Here is a 27,981-nt window from a genome sequence, read left to right as displayed (position 1 = left end):
CTTTTTCCTACAACCTCTCCAGTGCTTGTTGTTTGTTGATTTATTAATGACGGCCATTCTGACTGTTGTGCAGTGGTATCTCATTGTGATTTTAATTTACATCTCTCTAATGGATAGTGATGTTGAGCATTTTTTTATGTGTCTATGGGCCTTCTGTATGTCCTCCTTGAAGAAGTGTCTGTTCAGGTCCTTTGCCATTTTTCATGTTTTTACTTTTTTTTTTTTTTTTTATCGTTGTTCGAGTGCAGTTGTCTCCATTTTCACCCCACCATGACCCCAACCCCCCACCCTTGAACCTACTACCTTTGGCTTTGTCCATGTGTCCTTTACACATATTTGGATTGTTTGTCTTCCTGGTCCCTTATCCAAGATATCATTGCAAATGTTTTCCCATATAGTTGGTTTCCTTTTCATTTTGCTGATGTTTTCTTTAGCTATGCACAAGCTTTCTATTTTGATGAGATCCCATTTGTTTATTCTTTTCTTTATATCCTTTGCCCTAGAGGATATATTAGTAAAAGTATTAACATGTGAGATATCTGAAATTTTCCTGCATATGTTTTCCTGTAGGAGTTTTATGTCACAGTTTATATTTAAGTCTTTCATCCATCCTGAGTTTACTTTGGTGTATGTTATAAGGTGGTAGTCTGGTTTCATTTTTTTTGCATGTACTTGTCCAGGTCTCCAAACACCATTTGTTGAAGAGGCTGTTATTACTCTGTTTTATGTTCCTGCCCCTTTTGTCAAATATTAACTTACCATATTAACATGGGTTTATTTCTGGGCTCTCTGTTCTATTCCATTGGTCCATGTGTCTATTCTTCTGACAATATCAGACTGTTTTGATTACAGTGGCCTTGTAATATAGTTTGTTTTCATGTATTGTCATCTCTCTTACTTTGTTCTTCTTTCTCAAAATTGCTGAGGCTATTTGGGGTTGTTTATATACCATTTTTTCATATCCTACTTTGTTCAAGAAAAGATTTAAGAAACTCTTAAAAAAATACATTCAGTAAGACAAAGTAAATTTTTATATTTTTTCTTTTATTGATTCCAGACAGAGGGGAAGGGAAGGAGGAAAGGGAGAGAAACATCAATATGAGAGAGAAACATCAATTGGTTGCCTCTTACACACCCTGACTAGGGACCAAACTGAAAACCCAGGCACATGCTCTGACCAGAAATCCAGCCCCAGGACCTTTCAGTTTGCGGGTTGACACCCAACCAACTGAGTCATACTGGTCAGGGCAAAAGTAAATTAAAACTTACTGAACATCCAACCAAGATGGAGGCGTAGGTAGACACACTGTGCCTCCTCACACAACCAAAATAAGGACAACAAAAATTTAGAAACAAAAAAACAACCAGCACTGACAGAAAATTGAACTGTATGGAAGTCCAACAACCAGGCAGTTAAAATGGACACATTTATCCAGACTGGTAGGAGGGACGGAGTTGGGAAGCCTGAAGGAGAGGGGTTGTGGCAAAAAAATGCCATGGCTGGTGGACCCCAGCATGCTGGAAGTGGGCGGATGCAGAGAAACCAGGCGAAACTGGGGAGCGAGACAGACCACACAAATCAGGGCTCCCGCATGGGGAAATAAAGCCTCAAAACACTCATTGAAAACACCTATGGGGGTTGAGGGGCCAGGAGAAACTCCTAGCCTCACAGGAGAGTTTGTTGGAGAGACCCGCAAGGTCCTAGAATGTACACAAGCACACCTGCAAGGGAATCAGCACCAGAAGGGCCCAGTTTGCTTGGGGGAAGCAGCAGAAGGGACTGAAATCCAGTAGAGAGTGGAGCAACCGCCATTGTTCCCTCTCAGACCCCTCCCCACAAACAGTGTCACAACCCAACAACGGGGGTTGCCCTGCCCTGGTGAACACCTAAGGCTCTGCCCCTCATATGTAACAGGCACATCAAGACAAAAAAAATGGCCCAAACAAAAGAACAGATCAAAGCTCCAGAGCAAATACAACTAAGCAACGAAGAGATAGCCAACCTATCAGATGCACAGTTCAAAGCACTGGTGATCAGGATGCTCACAGGGTTGGTTGAATTTGGTCACAAATTAGATGAAAAAATTAAGGCTACACTAAGTAAAATAAAGGAATATGCACAGGGAACCATGAGTGATGGGAAGGAAACTGGGACTCAGATCAATGGAGTGGACCAGAAGGAAGAAAGAAACAACCAAACAGAAAAGAATGAAGAAACAAGAATTCAAAAAAAATGAGGAGAGGCTGAGGAACTTCCAGGACATCTTTAAACGTTCGAACATCCAAATTGTAGGAGTACCAGAAGGGGAAGAGGAAGAGCAACAAGTGTAAAAGTTATTTGAACAAATAATAAAGGAGAACTTCCCCAATCTGGCAAAGGAAATAGACCTCCAGGAAGTCCAGGAAGCTCAGAGTCCCAGAGAAGTTGGACCCAAGAAGGAACACACACAAAGGCACATCATAATTACATTAGCCAAGATTAAAATGAAGGAGAGAATTCTAGAAGCAGTAAGAGATAAGGGGACAGTCACCTACAAAGGAGCACCCATCAGACTGTCAGCTGATTTCTCAAAAGAGACCTTACAGGCAAGAAGGGGCTGGAAAGAGGTATTCTAAGTCATGAAAGTCAAGGACCTACATCTAAGATTGCACTGTCCAGCAAAGCTTTCATTTAGAATGGAAGGGCAGATAAAGTGCTTCGCAGATAAGTTAAAGGAGTTCATCATCACCAAGCTCTTATTATATGAAATGTTAAAGGGACTTATGTAGGAAAAAGAAGATAAAAAAGATGTATAGTAAAATGACAGCAAACTCACAATTATTAACAACCACACCTAAAACAAAAACAAAACAAACTAAGCAAACAACTAGAACCACAGAAATAGAGATCACATGGAGGGTTAGCAACAGGGGAGTAGGAGGAGGAGAGAGGGGGAAAAGGTACAGAGAATAAGTAGCATAGTTGATAGGTAGAAAATAGGGGGAGGGCAAGAACAGTATGGGAAATGTAGAAGCTGAAGAACTTATAAGTATGACACATGGACATGAACTAAAGGGGGGGGATGTGGATGGGAGGGGGTGTGCGGGGGGAAGGGGACAACTGTAATAGCATAATCAATAAAATATATATTTTTTTAAAATTACTGAGAAATGGAAGTTAAAAGAAGGGAAAAGGTAAAAGAAAGCCAGGAGAAGGTTATCATGAAAAATTTAAATTATAAAATCTTCTGTTCTTGTTAGAGGTGGTTCGAACTTGGCTCTAAGCTTCCAGTAACCAGGATAGAAAGGGAAACATGATTCATGGTGCCTTTAAGATAACAACAATCAACTGTTATGATTGAGCCAAGAGAGAAATGTCTCCCCAGATTAATTGTGTGGGCAAATCATTTAACTTCTCTAGGCCTGTTTCCTTGCCTGTAAAATAAAGTTATAATAGTACCTTTTATAGAGCATTAAGAGGATTACATAAAGTAAATTCCTAGGATGGCAAACAGCAGGTAGTAAGCACTCAAACAGGTTACTGATTAGCTGTAAGAAATGACATTTTTAAGAGTATCCTTACAGAAATCAGTATCATGGAAGTAGATATCATTAAGGAAGAATTGGAAAACTACCTTCTTTTTTAGACCATAAAACGCACCTAGGTTTTAGAGGAGGAAAATAGGAAAAAAGTTTTTGAAGCAAAAAATGTGGTAAAATATTTAGTAACATAAATTTCACCAATGTAAATGTAAACAGAACCGAACAACAGTATTAACAACCATTGTTCCTCCCAAAGTGGGGCTGGGGTGGGGGGTGCATCTTACAGTCCCAAAAATAAGATACTTTTTGCCTCAGGTAGGAAACCCTCTCAACAATAGGACAGTGTTGTGAGTTAATTTCCTGGTGTTTTCTGTGTTCAGTCAATCCACATTTGTTAAGCACCTCCTTTATGCAAGTTTCCTGCCTGATAATAGATGGCCAGGTACAGGCCTTACTAAGTTGGTATTCTGATTCAGCCAACTCTAAGTAATTTAATCTTGAAATTATTCTTTGTTGAATAATAAATAAAATTACTTGCATTTACTTTTTTCTGCTCTTCAAATGTGAAATTAGTATTCTGTAAGCAAAGACTTGGCAAAAACAATGATGAAAAGAGTGAGAAATAGTCATTGAACTTAATTAAGACCCACTAAGAATAATCAGTTGAGGCTTTTAGCTTCCTACGTACGAAGTAATAGCATGGTGATAAAAATACTAATTGCTACATTTATTGACTGCTAACTATGCACCAAGTTGTGCCAATTTCTTTACATGAATAATCTCATTTAATCCTTACAACACTTTGAGATTGTGAACATTATCTTCTTTTCTCTCTCTCTTTCTCTCTCTCTCTCTTTTTTTTTTTTTTTTTTTGTGGGAAGGTTTTGAAGCCTTAGAGTGAGTGAGCCGCTTGCCTAGAGTCATGGCCATAAGCATTGGTTTAAGCCAGAATTCAGACCCAGGCCTTGCTGATGCTAAAGCTGATATGCTTAGTCACTTTAATATATTATTTTCTGTGTAATAAAACCAAAACTTATCAAACCTTGAGACCCTCTGTCCCAGTTCTAAAATGTTTTTCCTTGACACCCTCAGTCAAATACACCCTGATTTGTACTATCATATAAGTCCATGCACCTGTCTCACCTTCCTGGTTTTGACGATCAGACTGAAAAGTTAACCATTTCCCAGTCTAACTAACTCTGTGATTAGCAGTCATGTCATTTAGTAGCTTGATAGGATCATCAGCCTGAACTCTCTTAAAAACAATTTTTAAATGGAAAATATCCCTGCATTTGAAGCAGAGAAGTCTAGCCGCTTAGCTTGGTCTCCTGTAATCTTATGGTCCCAGCTGTAATGGATCGTTTTGGCCCTGAGAGCACTAAACCATGTTGTCTCAATCCCAAATTATGAGCCTTTTTTCCTAGCTCACCAGTTAGCCAAAAGACAACCTTATTAGTGTTGACAGTAAAGATACATCTGATATTTAAAAATCAAGAAAATTCAGGCTCCAGGCAAGTTGACCTCCTCTGATTTCTCGACAATTGAAGACACAGATTCATATTCAAACTATCATGTGTATGTCACGCTCGCTGGGTGGGTTTGCAGCAGAGAACTTTTCCTGTACCCATTTTTTTCTTCTGATGGATATAACAGACAGTTGTTCTGAGACTTCTGGAAATAGCAGCAGTGGCATGGTCAAGATCTCAAAAGCCAGATACTGTCAGATTGAAAAATAAAGCTGTGTTCAGCACCAATAATCTCAGGCTTGAAATTGTTATGCATTACTTGAATTGCACAGTATAGAAACTAGAAAAAGCCTGTCGAGAAAATTACCATTCTGAAATACTTGTATAAGGGCAGGATTTACTCTGAGGGATAGACAAAGTTTCTTGAAAGGAAATCTTATGAAAGAGAATATGGTTAAAGTTTATATTTGTTGGAATATGTTAACCTCAAAAGTCTGTAATAAATCAAGACCCATTTATAGATACTGATTTCTTTTTCCTTTTACAATTTTTCTAATCTTATTTTGAGCTTCATTCCTAATTCATGTTTTCTTCTATTCCTGGCTTCCCATCTTCTTTAAGTCATTTCATCTAGATCAGTGATTTTCAACTTTTTTCATTTCATGGCACACAAACTAATTACTAAAATTTTGCAACACACCCAAAAATATGTTTTTGCCAATCTGACCCAAAAAATAGGTATTTTTAATAGGTATGATTTTGATTCATTTACACCGGCTGGTTATTGTTATGTTGGCTATTGTCTTTTTTTTTTAATGTGACAATCTAAGGGAAAAGAGGTCAGTGGCCCTAACTAAATAGTCAGGTACTGCACATTTTAAAAATTCTTGCAGCACAATGGTAGAAAATCGCTGATCTGGATATATGTTGACCATCTGTCTTTCCGAAAGGCTATTTATTTTCTCAACAAGGGGCAGGGGTGGAAACAAAAGGCACAGTATGGACAGAAAGACAGGGAAAATCTTGTGGACAGTTTTTTGGCTCCTCTCCTCTGGCCCCCTTTCCTGCTCTGCAGCCCCCTAGGGAACAGCAGAGAGACAACAGCTTGTATACATTTGAGAAAGTGGCAGGGCTGCAGAAGAGAAAATACTAGGCTGTTTAGCTCCCTCCAGGACAGAGAAAAGCAATACAAACGGTTAGTGGTGTACCAAAACCGAGAGTTTCTGTGCCATAGTATCAAGTAGAATGGAATCTCTTTAATTGTCATTGAAGTGGAATATAAAGAGGCTTTATCAGTGTTTGGGAAGGTAAAATAAAAGCCAGTCATTTGAATTGCTTCCAAATATAGAATTAGAAGCTATCTACATTGTGACAATTCTGTAATAACCTATGTCATTCCCCAAAAGACCCTCTCATGACCTTGGGGATTACATGCATACGGTGGTCCAGGAATGCACCCACCAGGTTGTGTAGGCTTAAGATGCACGCTTTATCTCTAGAGCCACATAATGTCTAGCTATTGCCCTTGAAAACTGAGCCCTAATGAAGGTCCTTGAGAAAATACCCTTGAAGTTCCCTAGCCTTAATGTAGTAGGTCTTCAGTTAATAAATGTTGAATGAATAGCACATTAGTTTGAATCATTTCTCATTAGCAGTTTTGTAGGTAAAAAAGAAAGAACGCTACCCGCCTGTAGCCATGCTTAAGACCTCAGAAATAAGGCAATCTTGTTCAAAAGAGCCTAAAAACCTGAAAGAAGAGGTGCAGCCCAAAACCAAATTACAGAGGAAGTAGTGAACTTTGAAGAGAGCCATTGTACATGGAGATGAATGTATTAGTCTGTAAGCCCTTTCAGGATCCAATCACATCAAAATAATAACAATAATAATAATAGAAAAGGAAACAGAAAAAGTCTGAGTTTTCAAAGAACATTAGTAAAAAATTCTAACTGGTGTATGGTATTGTTACATGGGGATCTCCTTTGCAAATTGTCTTTTCTGTCTTTGAAACAAAACATGAGATTTTACACCCTTGTGGAGAACAGAAAGATACGGTCCTTTCATATTCGGTGGCAGTTGCCAATGTTATAAACAAGAAACATTTCAACCTTGACTCTATCTTGTGGGATAAAGCTTAAAACACATCTAATTCAAATATATGGGATTTCTCCTCAACTGTGACATCTCCCAGATAAAGGCAAAATGAATGTCCTAAATTGTTAAAGCCTCGCTGAGTACCACAGCCTCGTCACACTTGCCTTGAAGAAGCCCAGAGAAGAGCTATGCATCTCCAACTTTTGCCCGGGTATCACATTTTACTAAAATCTGGTTTAAACACTGCAGAAAGTATGCCTGTTGGCAAAATTTGTATGTCTTCTCTTTTGTTTCAAGACGGTAAATTGAATCATAAATCAGACAAATATAATCCTGAAAACTTTTGGTGTTGTCAGAAATTAATCACCTCTTCAGAAGTGATGGTAGGCAAACTTGTAATATTCAGTGACCGAATTAAAAATGAGGTTTTTTCACTGAATATTGGTGATGTCGATTTCTTTGAAAATTGTTTTGCTCCTCACTTTAAATATGGCTAAGCCACATGACTATGTACGTTTTTCCAAAATAACACAGTGCCATTCTATAGCATGAATATGTACTACTGCTTAGAAGGATGAAACAGCGTGATATTGAGATGCAGTCCTTGGTTCTAGTCAGAGCTGAGTTTCAATCCCAGCTCTGCCACATGTGACTTCATGTTGTCTCAATTTTCTCATCTGAAAAATGGAGCTGATCATATTCACTCCAGAGGGTTGCTTTAGTGATTAAGTGAAAGAATGCATGGGTGAAGAGCCCGGCCCATAGTACATGCTCAATAAATGGTTGCTGCTGTTAAAATGCAGTCCTTGTGTATTGCTCACTGACAGTCTCGCCAGTGAAGAGACAAATTCAGGTGTCTGTCAACTTACCAAGCTAAATGAGGAAATGACAGTTGAAAGAGAATTTCACTCTTGACTATATACTTCCTTACTTGGTGTCTCATATATGTCTTATCTCCCTTCTCCCTACTAGATAGTGAAGTCCCTAAGGACAGAAACTGAACCATCTTTCCTGTGCCCCACAAGACTAACACCCACTAGCGCTAGACAAGTAGTAGAGACTCAAGACATGTTTGTGGATGTGACCTGCCTTAGCGATGCCTTATGTATATGTACACATAGCCCTCTTCTGAGAATAGGATTATGTCCCACCACATAGGAATCGGAACGTTTCCCGGTAACTGTTGTTTTCCAGTAAAAGCAGGGGGAAATTTTACCATTTTCAAATCATTTTGCTTTCTAATTTGTTTCTGGGCCCATCTTTAGCCATTTTATTCTATGCATTTATAAGTTTCATTAACACTGCAGCTGGCACTGAGACAACATTCTGGTCTCCATTTTTTAATTAAAATCTTAGTTTTCTGATATTACTTAGATTAATAGAGGTCCTTTATACTTACCCTTTCCATCTGCATATTTAAATATATTTAATGATTTTTCAGTAGCCTTATGGTAAGCATGCCTAATCAAAATATTTTATACTGTATACATTTTTTTCAAGTTCTATTGATGTCTTAGCATTTGCATACCATCTTGGGGAAAACTTGAAATTCTTAAAAGTCTGAGTGTATAAGAATGTTAAGTACAGATTAAAGAACTGATATGAATTTACACATTCATAATTAATCAAATATATGATAATTAACTTTTATGTCTTCTCTGAGTAGCAGGGATATGATGGTCCAAAGGTTACTTATTACCAATAATATTACTCGTGAATTAGAATGGAGTTTTAATATTGTTTTGTTCCCCGTAAATATGCTTTTGATCTATAAGTTGTATGAGATGTTACAGCACCTATATTTCATGGGTGAAGAAATTGAGGCCCTGAGTGGCTGGGTTACTTTCCTGATTACGTGAATATTCTGTGGCAGAGCTGGAGAAGAACCCAGATCTTTTCTTTCTGATTAAATTTTTTCAAATCTCAGTGAGAATTGTAGTTCAAAAATACAATCCTGGCCATCAGCTATTTTCTGCCATCTAACACAGTTGATCATTCCACACTCCATGTCAAAATACTTCCCATTTGACTCCAAAAACACTCTTTCTGTTTCCCTCTCAGTTTGAACGCCATGACCCTGTGGATGGGAGAATTACTGAGAGGCAGTTTGGTGGCATGCTGCTGGCCTACAGTGGGGTGCAGTCCAAGAAGCTGACTGCCATGCAGAAGCAGCTCAAGAAGCACTTCAAAGAGGGAAAGGTGGGTATCTTTGCCTAGAGGACGAAAAAGAACCAAACCATGGAAATGTATTGCATCATGAACCGAAGATTATGACTAATTCATCTCTGGTACCTGAAAAAAATTAGTGGCGGACGATGGGGCGGAGAGAGCCCAGAATGACCCTAGCTTTCTTTCTTGGACAAAAGGTAGCACCATGAGCTGAGAATGAGAATTTAAAAAGAGAGGCTGGTTTATAGGGGAAGATAAAGAGTTCATTTGTAGACATCCTGAGTTTAAAATGCCCATGGATATACAGGAAGTTGATTAGCAAGCAGTTGGATATTTAAACCCACTTTAGAGGAGGGGGTAGATTTGGGAATCATCGACACTGTAAGAGTTAAAACAAGGAAGATGGATGAGGTTACCCGAGGAGAAAAGAATATAGAAAAGAACTGTGGGCAAGGACAAAATCCAAAGGAACACTAACATTTAAGCACCCCAGGAAGGAAATCTTGAGGACATGTTTAAAGAAATACCTAGAGAAAGTAGTGAAATCAAAGCCAAGGAAGCAGAGGATTCGGGAACTGATGGTGCGTCCAGTGTCACATTTGACAGAGATGGCCCAATAGAGTACGATGATAAACGTCCACTGGTTTGGGTTAAGTGGTAATAATTCGTGAGCTTTGGAACAGCTGTTTTATTAGAGTGGTCCGCTGGAGGGCCTGTTAGAATGAGGAGTGAGGAAGCAGAGAAAGAGAAGAAGAAAAGGAAGAGGAAGGGAGTGGAGGCTCCCAACAGGAAATAGCATATGTTACAAACTCTCAAGCAGTGTACAAGTTTGCTTGGGCTGCTGTAACAAAATACCACAGACTAGGTGGCTTAAATAACAGAAATTTATTTTTCTCACAGTTCTGGAGTCTAGAGGTCCATGATCAAGATGCTGGCAAAGTAGCTTTCTAATGAGGGCCCTCTTTCCTGGCCCTTAGACACTGTCTTCTTGCTGTGTCCTCACATGGCCTTTCCTTGGTGTTTGCACAGAGACCAGGAGGAGTGGGGAGTGCCCACACTGGCTCTCTTTCTTTGTTTTCAAATCCTTACCCAAAGATATATTTACTGATTTTAGAGAGATGAAAAGGGAGAAAGAGAGAGAGAGAGACATCAGTGTGAGAAACACTGATCTGTGTCTCCCACATGTGACCCAGTTGGGCATTAAACTGCACCCTCGGTATGTGCCCTGACCTGGGATCGAACCTGCAGCCTTTCAGTGTGTGGGACAATGCTCCAACCAACTGAGCCACCCAGCCAGGGCTGATGTGTCTTCTTATAAGAACACTAATCATATCAGACCAGGGCTCTACCCTAGAACCTTATTTAACCTTAATTATTTACTTAGAGGCCTGTCTCCTAATAAAACCACACTGGGGGATAGGGCTTCAATGTATAACTTTTAGGGGGATACAAACATTCATTCTGTAACAGGAAGAAAAGACAGATGTGGCTGTCTTTTGTGGACAGTTGTGACTGTTGTGACTGGAGTGTACAAGGAAGGAGAACAGACTGAGGCGAGGTCAGAGAGGGAGATGAGGGCCAAAGCATGCAGGACCTTGTAGGCATGGAATGCATTTGGATTTTATTCATAGTTCAGTGAGAAGCTATTAAAAAAGTTGTGAGCAGTGAAATAGTGTGGCTGTATGTATATTTAAAAGAGATGACTGTGGCTACTTATGAAAAACATTTTGGAAGGGAGCAAGCATAGAAGCAAAAAGAATGATACTAAGATTAATAGAGAATTTGGGAAGAGATGGTTGAGCACTTTCAAGCAGCACTGCAATTGGAGACCATAGGTTTGTAGTGGCACCAGTCAGTCCGACCCTCACACCTTTCAACATCGGCTGCACCTGGTGCAGGAAGGGGCAGATGGTAGAACTGAGTCAGCATCTGGGGTTTTGCCAGAGAGTGGGAAGGACACACTAAAACAGAAATTAGTTAAGAAGCCAGACCTCTTAAAGATCAATATCTCTCTCTTTCTCTCTCTCTCTCTCTCTCTCTCTCTCTCTCTCTCTCTCTCTCTCTCTCTCTCACTCTCTCTCACACACACACACACACACACACACACAACAGAGCAAGCAAACCCCTGTCTTCTCATTCGAAACTTCAGTCCCTTTCCACTGGACAACTATTACTAATTTGGCCATGACCAGGAAACTGACCTGGCATTAAAAATGTTCCATGAGAGATTGCCAGTGTAGTGTGGGGCAGGAGACATGGAGCTAGAAGACTTGGATTCAGGTCCTGCCTTGAAGGTTTTCATGGACTTTAAACAAATTGTTTTACCTTATGGCCCCATAAATTGAGAAGCTTGTCCTAGGTGTGCATTATAAAGGCACTGTAGCTTTAAAGATTCAATAACTGACATTAAGAAATAGGATTGCTAGTACTTGTTTGGTTTTTTGGGTTTTGTTTTTTTTTTTTAATTTACCATTAGAGGGGAAGGGGGGAAGGAGAGAAACATCAATGTATGGTTGCCTTTCGTGCGACCCCTGCTGGGAACTGGCCTGCAGGGAACCAGCCTGCAACCCAAGCATGTGCCCTGACTGGGAATCGAACTGCGATCATGTGGTTCGCAGGTCTGTGCTCAATCCACTGAGCTACACCAGCCAGGGCTGTTTGTTTTCTTACTTACTAGTCTTTGTGCAGGAAATCTGGCATGAATAGCATTACCCCAAGTTGATAGAAAACAATTCTTATCACCCAGACTTTTTCCTCCTTGCTTTGGATGTCAGAAAGTTGAAAGGACCTCTGAACCAGCCTGCAGATGACAACAAGGACAGGTGGGGCTCCAAGAGAAAGTGCCAGCTTCTTTGAATTCAGTCCAGCCTATCCCTGCAGCAGGTGTTCCCTGGACTGGGAGGGAAAGACTCGTCATTAATTGAAAGTGACAGAGGACAGAACTCCTACACTATCCAGTACCAGCTCTGATCTGTTGGAGATTGTAATTTTAGAAAATTGATTGCATATGTTTGGCTGGATTTTTTAGTGCTGATGCTGGAAGCATAGTGTTAGCATTAGGAAGCATTCCTTCCTCTTGACCAGACTTATTTTTAAAGTCTGGTACAGACATTGACTTGACCTTAAAGTAATTCTCTCTCATGTTAGACTAATTCATGTTTTAGTATGAATTTATATTTAAGAGCAATAAATTGGGTGTTGGAGACATCTGCCTTGAAAGAAGAGAGTATTTTAGCTTTGGCAGGAGTTCATTTTGGACCTGAAGACCTTTCAGAAAAGCTCTGAAGTGAAAGGACAAAGTCTGTCAGATGATGAGAATCTGTGCGCTAAACCACTCCTGGTCCAGAATCTCTAGCTGCTTTAGTAAGGAGATTGAGACTGATTGTCCCCTCACGCTGGTTAAATAGTGTGTGAACATAGTAATTAAGTAGAATGAGAGCTAATGAAGGACCTTTGCTCCTCTAGTTACCACTCCATCTCTCTAAGATCTTTTCCCAGTAGAGGGGAATCACAGTCTTTTCTAATTGCCTCTTTATTTCATTTTGGATTTGTTAACATGAAAATGCAAGTTTTCCTTTGGCTCATGTTAACATTTTTGTGTGGGGTGCACTGTACAAAATACCAAAGCAGACCTAAAAGGTTGAAGGTCCTAGTGGTGTATTAAATAAATATCTGTGTGATACTTAACAACCTTGCAGTGCTTCACAGCCAATTTTCTTTTTCTGTGTTTCTAAGAGCCTTGTTAAATCTCATTTTGCCTTCGAAAATATAGAGACATAGAGAAAGAGAAATTAATGAACCACCTAGAGGCCAGATTAAAAGCCAACACTTTCTGTTCCAGATCTTGTCCCTTCCTTGGAACAATTCTATTTCTCTTAGTCATACTCTTCCCCTAAAGAAGACTGCTCTGCCCTGGCTGGTGTGGCTCAGTGGCTGGGCATCTTCCTGCAAGGTGAAAGAATGCTGCTCGACCCTGGTGGCCCAGTGGGGTCACTTGGGGAATTTTTATTTATTTATTTATTTTTAGAGAAAGGGGAAAGGAGAGAGAAAGAGGGAGAGAAACATCAATGTGTGTTTGCCTTTCATGTGTCCTCTACTGGGGACCTGGCCTGCAACCCAGGCATGTGCCCTGACTGGGAATCGAACCAGCAACCCTTTGCTTCACAGGCCCGTGCTCAATCCACTGAACTACACCAGCCAGGGCTCATTTGGGGAATTTTTAAGAACCGTGGTTGTTGGGGCTCTCTTCAAACTCAGTAAATCAGAAGCTCAGTGGATGGATCCAGGCATCAGTGTTTCTTAAAAGGCCTCCCATGTGATTCTGCTGTGAAGTTAGACTGAGGAGCCACTGCTCTGGAGGGGCCATGTTTCATCGGCGGCTGTAGCTGTTTTGTCCCTGAGTAATAGATTGAACAGTTGGGGAACCTGCCGTTCCTGGAAAATTTACTGTGTTCATACCCTCCGTATCCACCATGTTTCTTATTTAACAAGAGTTTTCTTTTTAAATAGAACATTTTTTGTTTGTTTATTTGTTTGTGGCAGGGGAGCTTTGTTTTAAAGATTAGTCCCTATCTACCAGGTTTTCCCTATTCCCCTCAATATGCTTTTTCCTATAAATTCTTCTCGCCCAGATCTGACTTGGCTCTAAAATGTCCCTACTTTTCATCCTGTAAATTGTCTTCTCCTCATTAAAAGAAAGAGATTTTCTGAGACTTCATAAATTTAATTCACAGTGGTCGTTCTCTATGCTCAAGTGCAGAAGCTGCACACTTTAATAGTTTCGTAGATCCATGTAAGGAGGAATTGAAAATTTATAGTTCAATTCAATGGCAGATGTTGCTATGTGCGAGACTCCAAGCCAGGTGCTGTGAGAAAGGTCAGAGATGAGCAAAAACCATCACCTGTCCTCAAGAAATGTATAGTGTGTAATACTCTAGTAAGAAAAAGATATATATACAAAAAACTACATAATTTCTTATTCAGTATTTATTGAGCACCACTATGTGCCAAATATTCTTCTAAATTTTGAGAATACAGTGATGAAAAACTGAAGTCTCTGCTGTCATAGAACTTAATATTTTTAGCAAAGGGAGACACATAATAAATAATTATAATATAAGGCAACTCACTCGACTTTGAGTCTCTTGAGAACAATGTGTTACTCATCTTTGTTGTCTTCAATCTAGTGTCTCATAAGCAAATGTTTGTCAGATGCGTTGATCAGTGTGTTAATTACCTAAATAATAATTTGAGTTCTTTTGGAGGCACCAGTGAGAAAGACTAGAACCAACTGAAGAGACTGAGTAAGAATTCTTGGAAGAGATACTATTTGACCTTGGCCTTAAAGGCAGGGTAGGATTTTGACAAGCAGAGGTTAGGAAGCTATTGCTTTTGCTGCGTGTGTCTTCTTCTAGCCCCATCCCCAGTCGTTTTCTCTGTATATTATTGCTCATTAATACTGCTGCTAGCCACTCAGCAGGGTTAATACTTTTAAACAGTTATAATAAAACTATTAAATTATTTATTTCATGCTGTCTGTTCATGATTTTTATGTGGGATCTCCACTTATTCTTGCAGATATTTGAGAGTTGAACCACAATGTGATCATGATGCTACCAGATTCTAGAAACATTGCTAGCATAGTCCTTGAAAAACTTGGGTGATGGATCAATTCCTGGCAGATGGATTGCTATCCCCAGCTACAGGACAAGGCAGGGGAATCCATCCCTTAACAGTGTGTCTGTACTTAACCATGCCCTGTCAGCACCAAAGTTCAGGCTTTCCAGCTGACTTACCCATCTTCTTATCTATTACAAGTGGTTTTTATTTCTTTAAAGCTTTATTGAGGTACAATTTTTATACCATAAAATTCACCCATTTTAAGTGTATGGCTCAGTGATTTTTAGTAAATTTACAGATCTCTACAGTTGGCATTGCAACCCAGTTTTAGAATATTCCCATCACCCCAAAAAGATTCCTCATTCCAGTTTGCAGTCAATCCCTATTTTTCTATTTCTATAGATTTGTCTTTTCTGGATATTTCATATAAATGCATTCATATAATGTAGTCTTTTGTGTCTAATTTTACTTACATTTTTGAGGTTTACCCATATTGTTACTTATATTAATAGTTTGTTACTTCTTATTGTTGAATAGTGAACAGTATTCCAATGTATAAATATACTGCATTTTATCTACTTACTAGTTTATAAACATTTGAATTGTTTCTACTTTAGGGTTATTATAAATAATACCTCTGAATATTTGCATACAAGTCATAGTGTGGACCTTAAGTTTACATTTCTCTTAAGGAGATCCCTAGGAGTGGAATGGCTGGGTTGTATGGTAAAATTATGTTTAACTGTTTTTTAAAGAAATTTTCAAACTGTTGTTCAAAGTAGCTGTACTGTGTTACAGTTCCACAGCAGTATATGAGAGTTTCAGTTTGTCCATATCCTCACAAAAGTTGTTACTATCTTTTTTATTACAGTCATCCTAATAGGTATAGGGTGGTGTCTCATTGTATTCTTTTTGTTATTAAATTTACTGGTGTGACATTGCTTAATAGGGTCATACGGGTTTCTTACTGTGTTTTAATTTGCATTTTCCTAATGACTGATGATTCTGAGTATCAGTTTTTGTACTTATTAGACATTTGTATATCTTTTTTTGGTAAGATGCCTATCCAAATCTTTGTTTTAGAGTTTTTATTTGTTTAATTATTATTCCCCATTTTCCCGCCTCACACTTCCCTACCCCACCCACCCCCACCTCCCACACTCAGTCCTACCCCCCTGTTGGCTCTGTTCATGGGTCCTTTATACATGCATCTTGATGACCCTTCCCCTTCTTTTCCCTATTATCCCTCTCCCCACTTCCTTCTGGTTACTATCAGTTTGTTCTTTATTTCAACACCTGGTTATATTTTGCTTGCTTGTTTGTTTTGTTGATTAGGTTCCACTTATAGGTGAGATCATATGGTATTTGTCTTTCACCACCTGACTTATTTCACTTAGCATAATGTTCTCCAGTTCCATCCATGCTGTCGCAAAGGGTAAGAGCTCCTTCTTTTTGCTGCGTAGTATTCCATTGTGTAAATGCACCATCGTTTTTTGATCCATTCATTTACTGATGGGCACTTAAGCTGCTTCTAGCACTAGGATATTGTAAATTGTGCTGCTATGAACATTGGTGTGCATAGGTTCTTTTGAATTGCTGTTTCAGGATTCTTAGGGGATAATCCCAGCAGTGAAATCACTGGATCAAAAGGCAATTTCATCTTTAGTTTTCTGAGGAAATTCCATACTGTTTACCACAGTGGCTGCACCAGTCTGCATTCCTACCAACAGCATATTCGGGTTCCCTTTTCTCCACAACCTTGCCAGCACTTGGTGTTTGTTGACTTGTTAATAATGGCCATTCTGACTGGGGTGAAGTAGCATCTCACTGTGGTTTTAATTTGCATCTCTCTGATGACTAGTGATGCTGAGCATCCTTTCATACATCTCTGGGCTCTCTGTATGTCCTTCTTGGAGAAGTATTGGTTCAGGCCCTATGCCTATTTTCCAATTGAATTGTTGTCTTCCTGGAGTGGAGTCATGTGACTTCTTTATATATTTTGAAGATCAGATTCTTGTCTGAGGTATCATTGGCAAATATATTGACTATATATCTGTTCAAGTTATCTGCCAGTAGAGTGTGTATAAGCTATAGCCTTCTAATCTGAACATATTAATTTTCATAAAGCATATCCTTTCATTTTTTCATACACAAACTTCATGTTATAGTCTTATTCTAATAACTCTCTGGATTTTTTACAGGGTAGTTACCAAGAAATAAGAATTTTGTGACTGGAATAATCTTTTCTTTAAGGAGATCTATCTAAATTTTACCTCTATAAAATCAAGGCCAATGCAGTTTTATTTTCTTCTCTATTCCTGGCATAGTCCTCAGTGGTTAATAGCTGCTGAATAAATATTTTTTATTATATCTATGTAATAAAAGACAAAATGTACATATTTTGATTTAATAATGACATAATGTGATTTATACGCCACTATTTTTCAAAATTATCACGTTGAATGCCCACTCAATTCAGATGGTTCTTGCTGTCTGCCCACAAATAATTGTCAGCATAAACACTCTGGTCTTGACCTACATTTTTTGATATTTCATAATAAGTTAATTAACAAACATTAGAGTTGTCTGTCAAAATGAGGAGCATTTTCACTACTATGCTTGTTCTGTTTGGGGATTTTATGTTAACCTTTTAGCCAAAAAAAAAATCTTCAATAACTCAAACCCTTATCTTCCCCCGCCATAGAAACCCACACTGTAATAAGAAAAGTAAAAAGCTTTAGCAAGCCTTTTTTTAAATTGTGGTTAAAAAAAAAAAAAAAACCTAAGACTTACCACTTTTAAGTATACAAGTCAGTGGCATTTACACTGTTGTGCAACCATCCCCTCAGTCTAGCTCCAGAATTTACTTTATCTTCTCAGACTAAAACTGTTTAACTGTACCCATTAAACACTAAGACCCCATTTATCTCCCCCCAGGCCCCCAGCAAAAACTATTCTACTTTCTGCCTTTGTAAACTTAACTACTCACATATATGGGATCATACAGTATTTGTTCTTTTGTAATTGGTTTATTTCACTTGGCATAATTTCTTCACAGTTCATCCGTGTTATGTAGCATGTGTCCACATTTCTTTACTTTTAAAGAGTGAATAATTAATTATATCACATCTCATTTATCCTTTCAGCCATTGATGGACACTTGGGTTGTTTTTACCTCTGCATATCTGTGTGTCTGTGTACGTATCTTTTGACGGAGATGAAGAAAAGATGGTATTAGTGTACTCATCATAAGCATGTGATACTGTCAAACCTTTAATTCTCTGTAAGTTTGGTTCTAGTCTAGTGCTTACCTTAGATAGCATTCTATGGCCTTTATAAAACCATGAGCCCTACATCTGGATGCTGTAAGTCAAGGCCAAGAGAATGACCTCAAGTTAGGGGAAAATTACTTAATATTGGCCTTCCATTTTACCGCCAAATATTATGGAGGTTGGTACATAGTATGTAATCCATAAATGTTGGAATAAATGCTTAAGTACAAATGCACCACTATCACAGTGGCCAAAAACTAGAAATGGCCCAAATAGAATGGATAAATTGTGGTCTATTTACACAATGGAATACTTACAGCAATAAAAATGAATGAATTACAGGTATACACAAAACTATGGACAAATCTTGAAGAGAGAAGCTATATGTACTATAGTAACGTGCCTCTTAACAATAGAAATACCTTCTGAGAAATGACTAGTTAGGAGATTCACCATTATGCAAACAATATAGAGTGTACTTACACAAACTTAAAGCCTGCTGCACAGCTAGGTTATATGGTACATAGTCTATTGCTTCTAGCCTAACCCATATGGCATGTTATGTACTGAATACTATAGGCAGTTGTAGCACAATGGTAAGTAGTTATGTATCAAAACATATACAAACAGAGACTTCCAATCAAGATGGCAGCATAGGTAAAAATGGCTTGCACTTTGCACAACCACATCAAAATTACAACAAAAATAGAACAACCATCATTCAGAATCATCAGAAATCAAGTCGAAGGGAAGTCTAAAAACTATGGAATGAAAGAAACCACATCCATCTAGACTGGTAGGAAGTTCACAAATGCGGAACAAGCTGGTCCCTCCCCATGTGTAGGAAATAAAAATTTGGAAGGGATGTATCAGGAGCAAAGAATCCTAGCCCAGGCCCTCTAGCCCAGGGTTTTGGTGCCAGGAAGAGGAGTCCCCACAACTTCTGACTACAAAAACCAGCAGGGATTGAGTTAGTGGAAGAAACTTCTGGAGTCCCAAGTAGTTCCTCTTAAAGAACCCACACATGGACTCACCTACTCAGACTCACTCCCTCTGAGCTCTAGCATCAAATTGAGCAGAGGCCATTGTCCCTTTTCTAAACCCTCCCTTCGCAGATCCAGCAAGCTGGTGCCATATCTGAGACCCCATCAACCTGGCTAACACTGTTTGATCTGCCTTGGAGATCCCCAGAGGCTCCGCCACACCCAACTTACACCCATTTAAGTTGCTTGTCCATATGAATGGCTGGTCTTGTCTCATGTTTTGCAACTTCCTAAATCCTATCAAACACGCATCTGCTGGCCTCAGTGAGCCCCAGGCCTGACAATAGCAGCAGCCAGCCTAGATTCACAGCTTGGCTTCACCTGGGAATCTCCAAGCCCCGTACAAGTAAGCCATCTCAGATTGTTTTACAGCTCAGGCATGGTGGCCCTGGGAATAACACAGGTAGGGGCTGACCTGGACATACACCACCCAGGAAACCCCAGGACCTGTATACCCAGTGGACAGCTACAGACCACACTGGAACACCACCACCCTGACCCTGCACAGCTGATCCTTCATGAAGGGTAGAAATTGGTGGTAAGTGGTCACAGCCAGTCCTTGTAGTTGACTGGCCTGGATAAATTTCTCCCATTGATCTGCCAACAGTGACCAAGGCTCAACTACAAGAAAAGGGTGTACTTAGCCCACACATTGGGCACACTCGAGTATCCAGGTTGGGTGATCGGGGTGGCCATGCCACTGCACTGTATAGGACACCTACTACATTAGGCCACTCTACCAAGAGACAGAGTCAAAGCAGCTCTACCTAATACATAGAAGTGAACACAAGGAGGCAAAGGAACATGGCCGAAATGAAAGAATAGATCAAAACTACAGAAAAAGAACTAAACGAAATGGAGATCAGCAATCTATCAGATGCAGAATCAGAAACACTGATTATAAGGATGTTGAGGAACTTAGTGAGGACCTCAACAGCATAAAAAAGTCAAAAACAAAGGATGCATTAATTGAAATAAAGAATGATTTACAGGGAAACAACAGTAGAGTTGATGAAGCTGAGAATCAGATCTATGATTTTGAACATAAGGAAGCAAAAAACAACCAATCAGAACAAAAGAAGAAAAAAACTAGGATAGTATAAGCAGCCCATGGGACAACTTCAAGTAATCCAACATTTGCATCATAGAATGCCAGAAAGAGAAGAGAAAAGGCAAGAAATTGCAAATCTATTTGAAAAATTAATGAAAGAAAACTGCCCTAATTTGGTGAAAGAAGTAGACATGCAAGTCCAGGAAGCACAGAGAGTCCCAGACAAGATGGATACAAAGAGGCCCGCTCCACGACTGTCATAATTTAAATACCAATGGTTAAAGTTAAAGAGAGAATCTTAAAAGCAGCAAGAGAAAACCAGTTAGTTGCCTACAGGGAAATTTCCTTAAGACTGTCAGCTGATTTCTCAAAAGAAACTTTTCAGGCAAGAGATATTCAAAGTCATGAAAAGCAAGTACCTACAGCCAAGATTGCTCTACCCAGCAAAGCCATCATTTAGAATCGAAAGGCAGATAAAGAGCTTCCCAGACTAGAAAAAAATTAAAGGAATTCATTATCACCAAACCATTACTATATGAAATGTGAAAAGGACTTATTTAAGAAAAAGAAGATCAAAACTATGAACATATAATGGCAAAAATATATGTCAACAATCTAATCTAAAAAAACAAACTAAGCAAACAAGAAAAACAGAAACAGAATCATGGATATTCAGGACATTTTGATGTTTGCCAGATGGGAGTGAGTTAGTTGTAGGGGAATGGGTGAAGAGGTGAGGAGATTAAGAAGTACAAATAGGTAGTTACAGAATAGCCATGGCGGTATAAAGTACAGTATAGGAAATGGAGAAGCCAAAAAACTTATATACATGACTGATGGACATGAACAAAGGTGTGCAGATGGCCTGAGGGAGTGCAGGCTGCTGCATGGAAGGGTGCAAAGGGGGGAAAATCAGGACAACTGTAATAATATAATCAATAAAATATAATTTAAAAAACATATAAACATAACTTCCGGCCAAGACTGAGGTATAGGTAGACACACTGTGCCTCCTCGCACAACGAGAATTAAGGACAACAAAAATTTAGAAACAAAAAACAACCAGAACTGACAAAATTGAACTGTACGTAAGTCCGACAACCATTTATCTAGACCGGTAAGAGGGGCAGAGTTGAGACGGGCAGAGAGGGGTCACAGCGGGAAAAAGTGGTGGCAGACCCAGTCACACAGGCAGCGGTGGCTGGCAGACCCTGGGCTCAGGGAGGCAACGAGCAGACCCAGTGAGGTGAGCAAGGCAACCGTCAGACCGCAGTCACACATTCACGTGCAGATAAAGCAGGCAAAAACGGAATGAGACAGACCGCACAACCCAGGGCCCCAGCGACGGGAAATGAAACCTAAAAGCACTGATTGAAAACACTTGTGGGGGTTGAGGTGCTGGGAGAGAATCCTAGTCTCACAGGAGAGTTCGTTGGAGAGACCCATGGGGTCCTAGAACATACACAAACCCACCCACCCGGGAACCACCACCAGAATGGCCCAGTTCGCTTGTGGGAAGTGGTAGAAGGGACTGAAATCTGAGAGCGAGTGGAGCAAGCGCCATTGTTCCCTCTGGGATTCGACCCCCACATATAGCGTCACAACCCAGTAAGTGGATTGCCCTGCCCTGGGGAACATCTAAGACTCCACCCCTCACACTTAACAGGTGCAACCAGACCAAAAAAAAAAAAAAAAAGGCTCAAATGGAAGAACAGATCAAAGCTCCAAAGCCAATACTTCTAAGCAACCAAGAGATAGCCAACCTATCAGATGCACAGTTCAAAGCACTGGTGATCAGGATGCTCACAGGGTTGGTTGAATTTGGTCACAAATTAGATGAAAAATATTAAGGCTACACTAAGTAAAATAAAGGAAAATGTACAGGGAACCAATAGTGATGGGAAGGAAACTGGAACTCATATTAATGGAGTGGACCAGAAGGAAGAAAGAAACAACCAAACAGAAAAGAATGAAGAAACAAGAATTCAAAAAAATGAGAGGCTGAGGAACTTCCAGGACATCTTTAAACGTTACAGCATCCAAATTATAGGGTACCAGAGGGGAAGAGGAAGAGCAACAAGTGGAAAAGTTATTTGAACAAATAGTAAAGGAGAACTTCCCCAATCTGGCAAAGGAAATAGACTTCCAGAAGGTCCAGGAAGCTCAGAAAATCCCAAAACTCAGTGGACCCAAGGAGGAACACACCAAGGCACATGATAAGTACATTAGCCAAGATTAAAATGAAGAGAATCCTAGAAGCAGCAAGAGATAAGGGGACAGTCACCTACAAAGGAGTTCCCATCAGCTGATTTCTCCAAAGAGACCTTACAGGGAAGAAGGGGCTGGAAAGAAGTATTCCAAGTCATGAAAGGCAAGGACCTGCATCCAAGATTGCTCTATCCAGCAAAGGTTTCATTCAGAATGGAAGGCCAGATAAAGTACTTCTCAGATAAGGTCAAGTTAAAGTTCATCATTACCAAGCCCTTATTATATGAAATGTTAAAGGGACTTATCTAAGAAAAATAAGATAAAAACCATGAACAGTAAAAAGACAGCAAACTCACAGTTATTAACAACCACACCTAAAACAAAATCAAACCAAGCAAACAACTAGAACAGGAACAGAACCACAGAAATAGAGATCACATGGAGGGTTAGCAACAGGGGTGCGGGAGGAGGAAAGAGGGGGAAAAGGTACAGAGAATAAGTAGCATAGATGGTAGGTATAAAATAGGGGGAGGGCAAGAATAGTATGGGAAATGTAGAAGCTAAAGAACTTATGACACATGGACATGAACTAAAGGGGAATGTGGATGTGAGGGATGTGCAGGGTGAAAGGGGGAATGGAACAACTGTAATAGCATAATCAATAAAATATTTTTAGTAAACATGAATATGTGCTATGCTTTCATACAGCTGACCATTGGCAGCACAGTAGGTTTGTTTATACCAGCATCTCCACAAACATGTAACACATAGACCTATGATGTTGCCAAGGCTACCGCATCACTAGGGGATAGGAATTTTTCAGCTCCTTTGTAATCCGTTGGGAATACTGTCACATAGTCTTCATTGACTGAAACATCATTATGCGGTACATGACTGTAGAATGCATGCTTCATGATTCATTTATGAAGTTCAAAAACAAACATAATTAAACTTGTGTCTTTTTTTAATTTATTTTTTTATTGATTATGCCATTACAGTTGTTTTATTCCCCCTTCATTCCCCTCCACCCTACCCCCCCGTCCCCACCATTACCCCCCCTTTAGTTTATGACCATGTATCTCAAGTTCTTTAGATTCTATATTTCCCATACTATTCTTGCCCCCCCCATCAATTTTCTATCTACTGTCTATGCTACTTATTTTCTGTACCTTCTCTCCCCTTCTCCTCCTCCCACTCCCCTATTGCTAACCCTCCTCGAGATCTTCATTTCTATGTTTCTGCTCCTGATCTAGTTGTCCTTTTGTTTTAGGTGTGGTTGTTAATAACTGTGACTTTGCTGTCCTTTCACTGTTCATGTTTTTTTAACTTCTTTTTCTTAGATAAGTCCCTTTAGCATTTCATATAATAAGGGCTTGGTGATGATGAACTTGAATTTGATCTTATCTGAGAAGCACTTTATCTGTCCTCCCATTCTAAATGAAAGTTTTGCTGGATAGAGCAATCTTGGTTGTAGGTCTTTGGATTTCATGACTTGGAATACCTCTTTCCAGCCCCTTCTTGCCTGTAAGGTCTCTTTTGAGAAATCTGCTGACAGTCTGATGGGAACTCCTTTGTAGCTGACTGTCCCCTTATCTCTTGCTGCTTCTAGGATTCTCTCCTTCATTTTAATCTTGGCTAAGGTAATTATGATGTGCCTTGGTGTGTTTCTTCTTGGGTCCAACTTCTTTGGGACTCTCTGAGCTTCCTGGATTTCCTGGAAGTCTATTTCCTTTGCCAGATTGGGGAAATTTTCCTTTATTATTTGTTCAAATAAGTTTTCCACTGGTGGCTGTTCCTTTCCCCCTTCTGGTACCCCTATAATTGGATGTTGGAGCGTTTAAAGATGTCCTGGAGGTTCCTAAGACTCTCCTCATTTCTTTGAATTCTTGCTTCTTCACTCTTTTCTGTTTGGCCATTATTTGCTTTCTTCTGGTCCACTCCATTGATTTGAGTCCCAGTTTCCTTTTCATCGCTGTTGGTGCCCTGTGCAATTCCATTCATTTCAATTAGTTTCGCCTTCATATATTTGTCTAATTTGTGGCTATAATCAACCAGTTCTGTGAGGATCCTGATCACCAGTGTTTTAAACTGTGCATCTGAGAGTTTTGCTATTTCTTTATCGCTTAGATTTATAGGCTCTGGGGCTTTGAGATCTTTTTGAGCCATTTTTGGTCTGTTCTCACCCGTTAAGTATGAGGAGCGGAGCCTTGGAATCCCAGGTGGCTGGGTTGTGATGCTGTATGTGGGGGCGTGGTCAGAGCGGGGAAATGACGACCTCTGCTGTTTCTCTCCGCTGGGTGAGGAGCAGTGCCTCAGGTGGTTCACCAGGGCGGGGCCACTCAGGTCACTGGGTTATGACGCTGTATGTGGAGGTGGGGTCAGAGTGGGGAAATGGCGGTGCCCTGTGCTGCCGCTCGCCTTGGGGCCTGCTCAGTCCCCTAGTCTCACCGCCCACTCCCTCCTTGTCTATCTGCGCAGGAAAGCGCGACCACAGTCAACCCTCAGCTCTGCTCCCTGGCTGTTTCCCCGCGGTCACTCGCTGAGTTGCTTACTAGGTCCAACCCTGTGCCTGGGTTCCGGGCACCTGAGTCTGTCTGACTGAGTTTTTCTGTGCAACCCTGCTCCGACAGCTGCTGGTTTCACCCCTCTTACCAGTCAGGCTGAAGAATTTGTTGTTATCAGACTTCCGAAAAGTTCAATTTTCTGTGTTCTGGCTGTGTTTTCTGTTGCTGATATTTAGTTGTCTCTAAACTTGGTTGTGAGAGAAGGCACAGCGTCTCCACCTATGCCTCCATCTTGGCAGAAGTCCCCAAACTGGTGTCTTTTAACAATGCATAAATAGGTAATAGTGCTTTGGAAAAAAAAAAGGCAAGGAACGAGCCTGCAAACCAAACAATCATGGTTCAGTTCCCAGTCAGGGCACATGAAGTGCTTCTAGGATGATCATAATAATCTGTTCCTTGACCTTAATGGGGGTTTTATGGATGTTACTTTACAATAGGTTGTTAAGTTGTACATTTATGTTTTCTGCACCTTTTTAAAATTTTTAAATATATTTTATTGGTTATGCCATTACACTTGTCCCATTTTTTTCTCCCCATTATTCCCCTCCACCCTATACTCCCCTCCCACTAGCATTCCCTCCTTATTTCATGTTCATGGGTCTTACATATAAGTTCTTTGGCTTCTTCATTTCCTATACTATTCTTAACCTCCCCCTGTCTATTTCGTACCTAACATTTATGCTTCTTACTCCCTGTACCTTTTCTCCCATTCTCCCCTTCCTGCTCTCCACTGACAACCTTTCATGTGATCTCCATTTCTGTGATTCTGATCCTGCTCTAGTTGTTTGCTTTGAGTCACTTCCCCCACTATCCACAAGCAGATTGGGCCCGTCTCCTGCTGGTTCCCCGGTGGGTGGGTTTGTGTACATTCTAGGATCCTGTGGGTCTCTCCAATGAACTCTCTTGTAAGGGTGAGAGTTTCTCCCACTGCTGCAACCCTGATAGGTTTTTACTGCCAGAGGTTTTGAGGCCCTACTTCCCCATGCTGGAACTTTGGGTGGCATGGTCTGTCTAGTTATCCACACACAAATGTGGGACCACCTGATCCACCAGCACTACCTTGCCTCAGTCCTCTCTGTCCAGGCTGCCCATCTCTGCCCCTCCTACTGGTCTGAAGGAATGTTTCTTCTTTAAATCCCTGGTTGTCAGACTTCCATACAGTTCAATTTTCTCTTACAGTTATTTTTTGTTTTTAAATTTGTTATCCTTTTGGTTGTGCAAGGAGGCAAAGTGTATCTACCCATGCCTCTATCTTGGCCAGAAATCCTGCACCTTTCTATTCGGTCATCATATTCCACAAGAAAAAGTTCAAGTTCTTTGATTCCTGGAGAAAAAAACTGTCAGATCATGTGATGTGAGGCTATACATACAGTATTTTAGGCCTTAGTTTGATTGATAAAATGAGAAAGATACCATTGATCCAATTTGAAGAATACCAGGAAAGTACTATAGATTGTCTATCTTCAGGTTTCCTTACACCTGGGTTCTCATTGTGGACTCCTGGGCTCTGTAGTTTGGGGAAATGGAAATTGGAAGAGGAGTAGCACTAACTGGAAGCCAGCTGACATCTGCAATCCATTAAGGACCTGATTTTTCATTAAAAGACATTAATCTCAGTGTCTCTTCAGTGTTATTTACGTCTTAGAAATTGTGTTCATTTCCATCACAGCATGATATGTGAGACGTGGGAAATAGGCAAACAGGACAAATCTTCCTCCCTGTAAGGGGACTGGGGGCCCCTGTTTATGTAACTATTCTCTCTCAAGCCTTCATACAAGTAGAATTTGAGGTCAGCAGACCTTTGACTAGCTTTTGAAAAGAATTTCTTCATTCGTAGAATTTTATCAGATTAAAATTAAGGGGCAAATTCCTTTATTAATAGCTTTAAAGGCAAGATAATGAACAGCTTTCCAAGTCCTTAGGTTCTGCTAAATTCTGAAACCATTCCAGCCTATATCACAGAGGTTGGCGATTCTTTAATTAGTTTAAGCTTTAAACAGCTTAGCTAGCCTCTGAATAGATTATTTAAATAGAATCCTGATTCTGATCTTTTTAAGATATAAGACAGACCAAGTGGCTACAGCTCATTTAGGAAATGTCAAAATAGATACTATGACTAATTGCAGGGTACAGTTAGGAATATTTTCATTAAAGACATCCAGCCACCACTGTAAAAGCTTTATGTCAGGTTTTACATGTGAGGGGAAAGCAATTAGCCAGCTTGCCTTTCTCAGGGTAGAAGTCTAGAATTTTGTTCCCCTATTGTGTTCAAACTTGACATCCCTTGACTAATTTATTCAGTCTCTGTTCTAGACATAGACACATGTCTGATTGATAGACATAAGTAACAGCCTAGTTTTCTGCATCTTATGCAGCTTTTTGTTAGAGGTTCCTGCCTTACTCTGCTGTCTCTCTTCTTTCAGGGTCTGACATTTCAAGAAGTGGAGAACTTCTTTACTTTCCTAAAGAATATTAATGATGTGGACACTGCATTGAGCTTTTACCACATGGCAGGAGCATCTCTTGATAAAGGTAATGAAACCCAAAAGTTTTTTCTTGAGGGTATAAACATCAAGTCTGTCTGTAATATGTTATATGACTATCCCTCTATTATGTGTTTTTCTTGACTTTTTAAAAATTTGTTTTGCTTTGTTGACATTGCATGATCCTTCAGTTTCACCTTGAGATCCCAAGCTCAGCAAATATATTTTCTTGTGCTAAAGACTATAGCGAAGGCAGATGCCCATCTTTAAATGATTAGCCTTGGACATAGGCACCTAAGCTGAGGCACAGTGCATGAAACTTCCGAAATTCTCCATCAGAGCCAGAGTCATTGCATATATAATGTGAAGCTAAAATCACTCTGCATTTTAATTCATTCTTTGGTGACAAGGAATGTTTTGGTTTATTTTTTTCTGTTAAAGTGTGTTAGTTTTTTTAAAAGATAAAGTCATAACTCTGAAAATAGCCTCCCCT

The 27,981-nt window shown here is 39.9% G+C and overlaps 1 protein-coding gene across 1 annotated transcript in view; it reads left to right on the top strand.

Annotated features, from left to right (window-relative positions):
• Positions 1 to 27,981, top strand: part of MICU1 (mitochondrial calcium uptake 1) — a 236,970-nt gene that overhangs the window by 180,172 nt on the left and 28,817 nt on the right. The window contains exons 9-10 of the mRNA XM_037130527.2: positions 9,141 to 9,278; positions 27,429 to 27,537. Coding sequence (XP_036986422.2) covers positions 9,141 to 9,278; positions 27,429 to 27,537 — 247 coding nt within the window. The remainder of the gene's footprint in view (positions 1 to 9,140; positions 9,279 to 27,428; positions 27,538 to 27,981) is intronic.

The sequence above is a fragment of the Artibeus jamaicensis genome, unplaced genomic scaffold (assembly GCF_021234435.1).
Source record: "Artibeus jamaicensis isolate MK-2021 breed Jamaican fruit bat unplaced genomic scaffold, CSHL_Jam_final contig_332, whole genome shotgun sequence".
Classification (NCBI taxonomy): Eukaryota; Metazoa; Chordata; class Mammalia; order Chiroptera; family Phyllostomidae; genus Artibeus; species Artibeus jamaicensis.
This window is presented reverse-complemented; position numbering and strand designations above follow the sequence as displayed.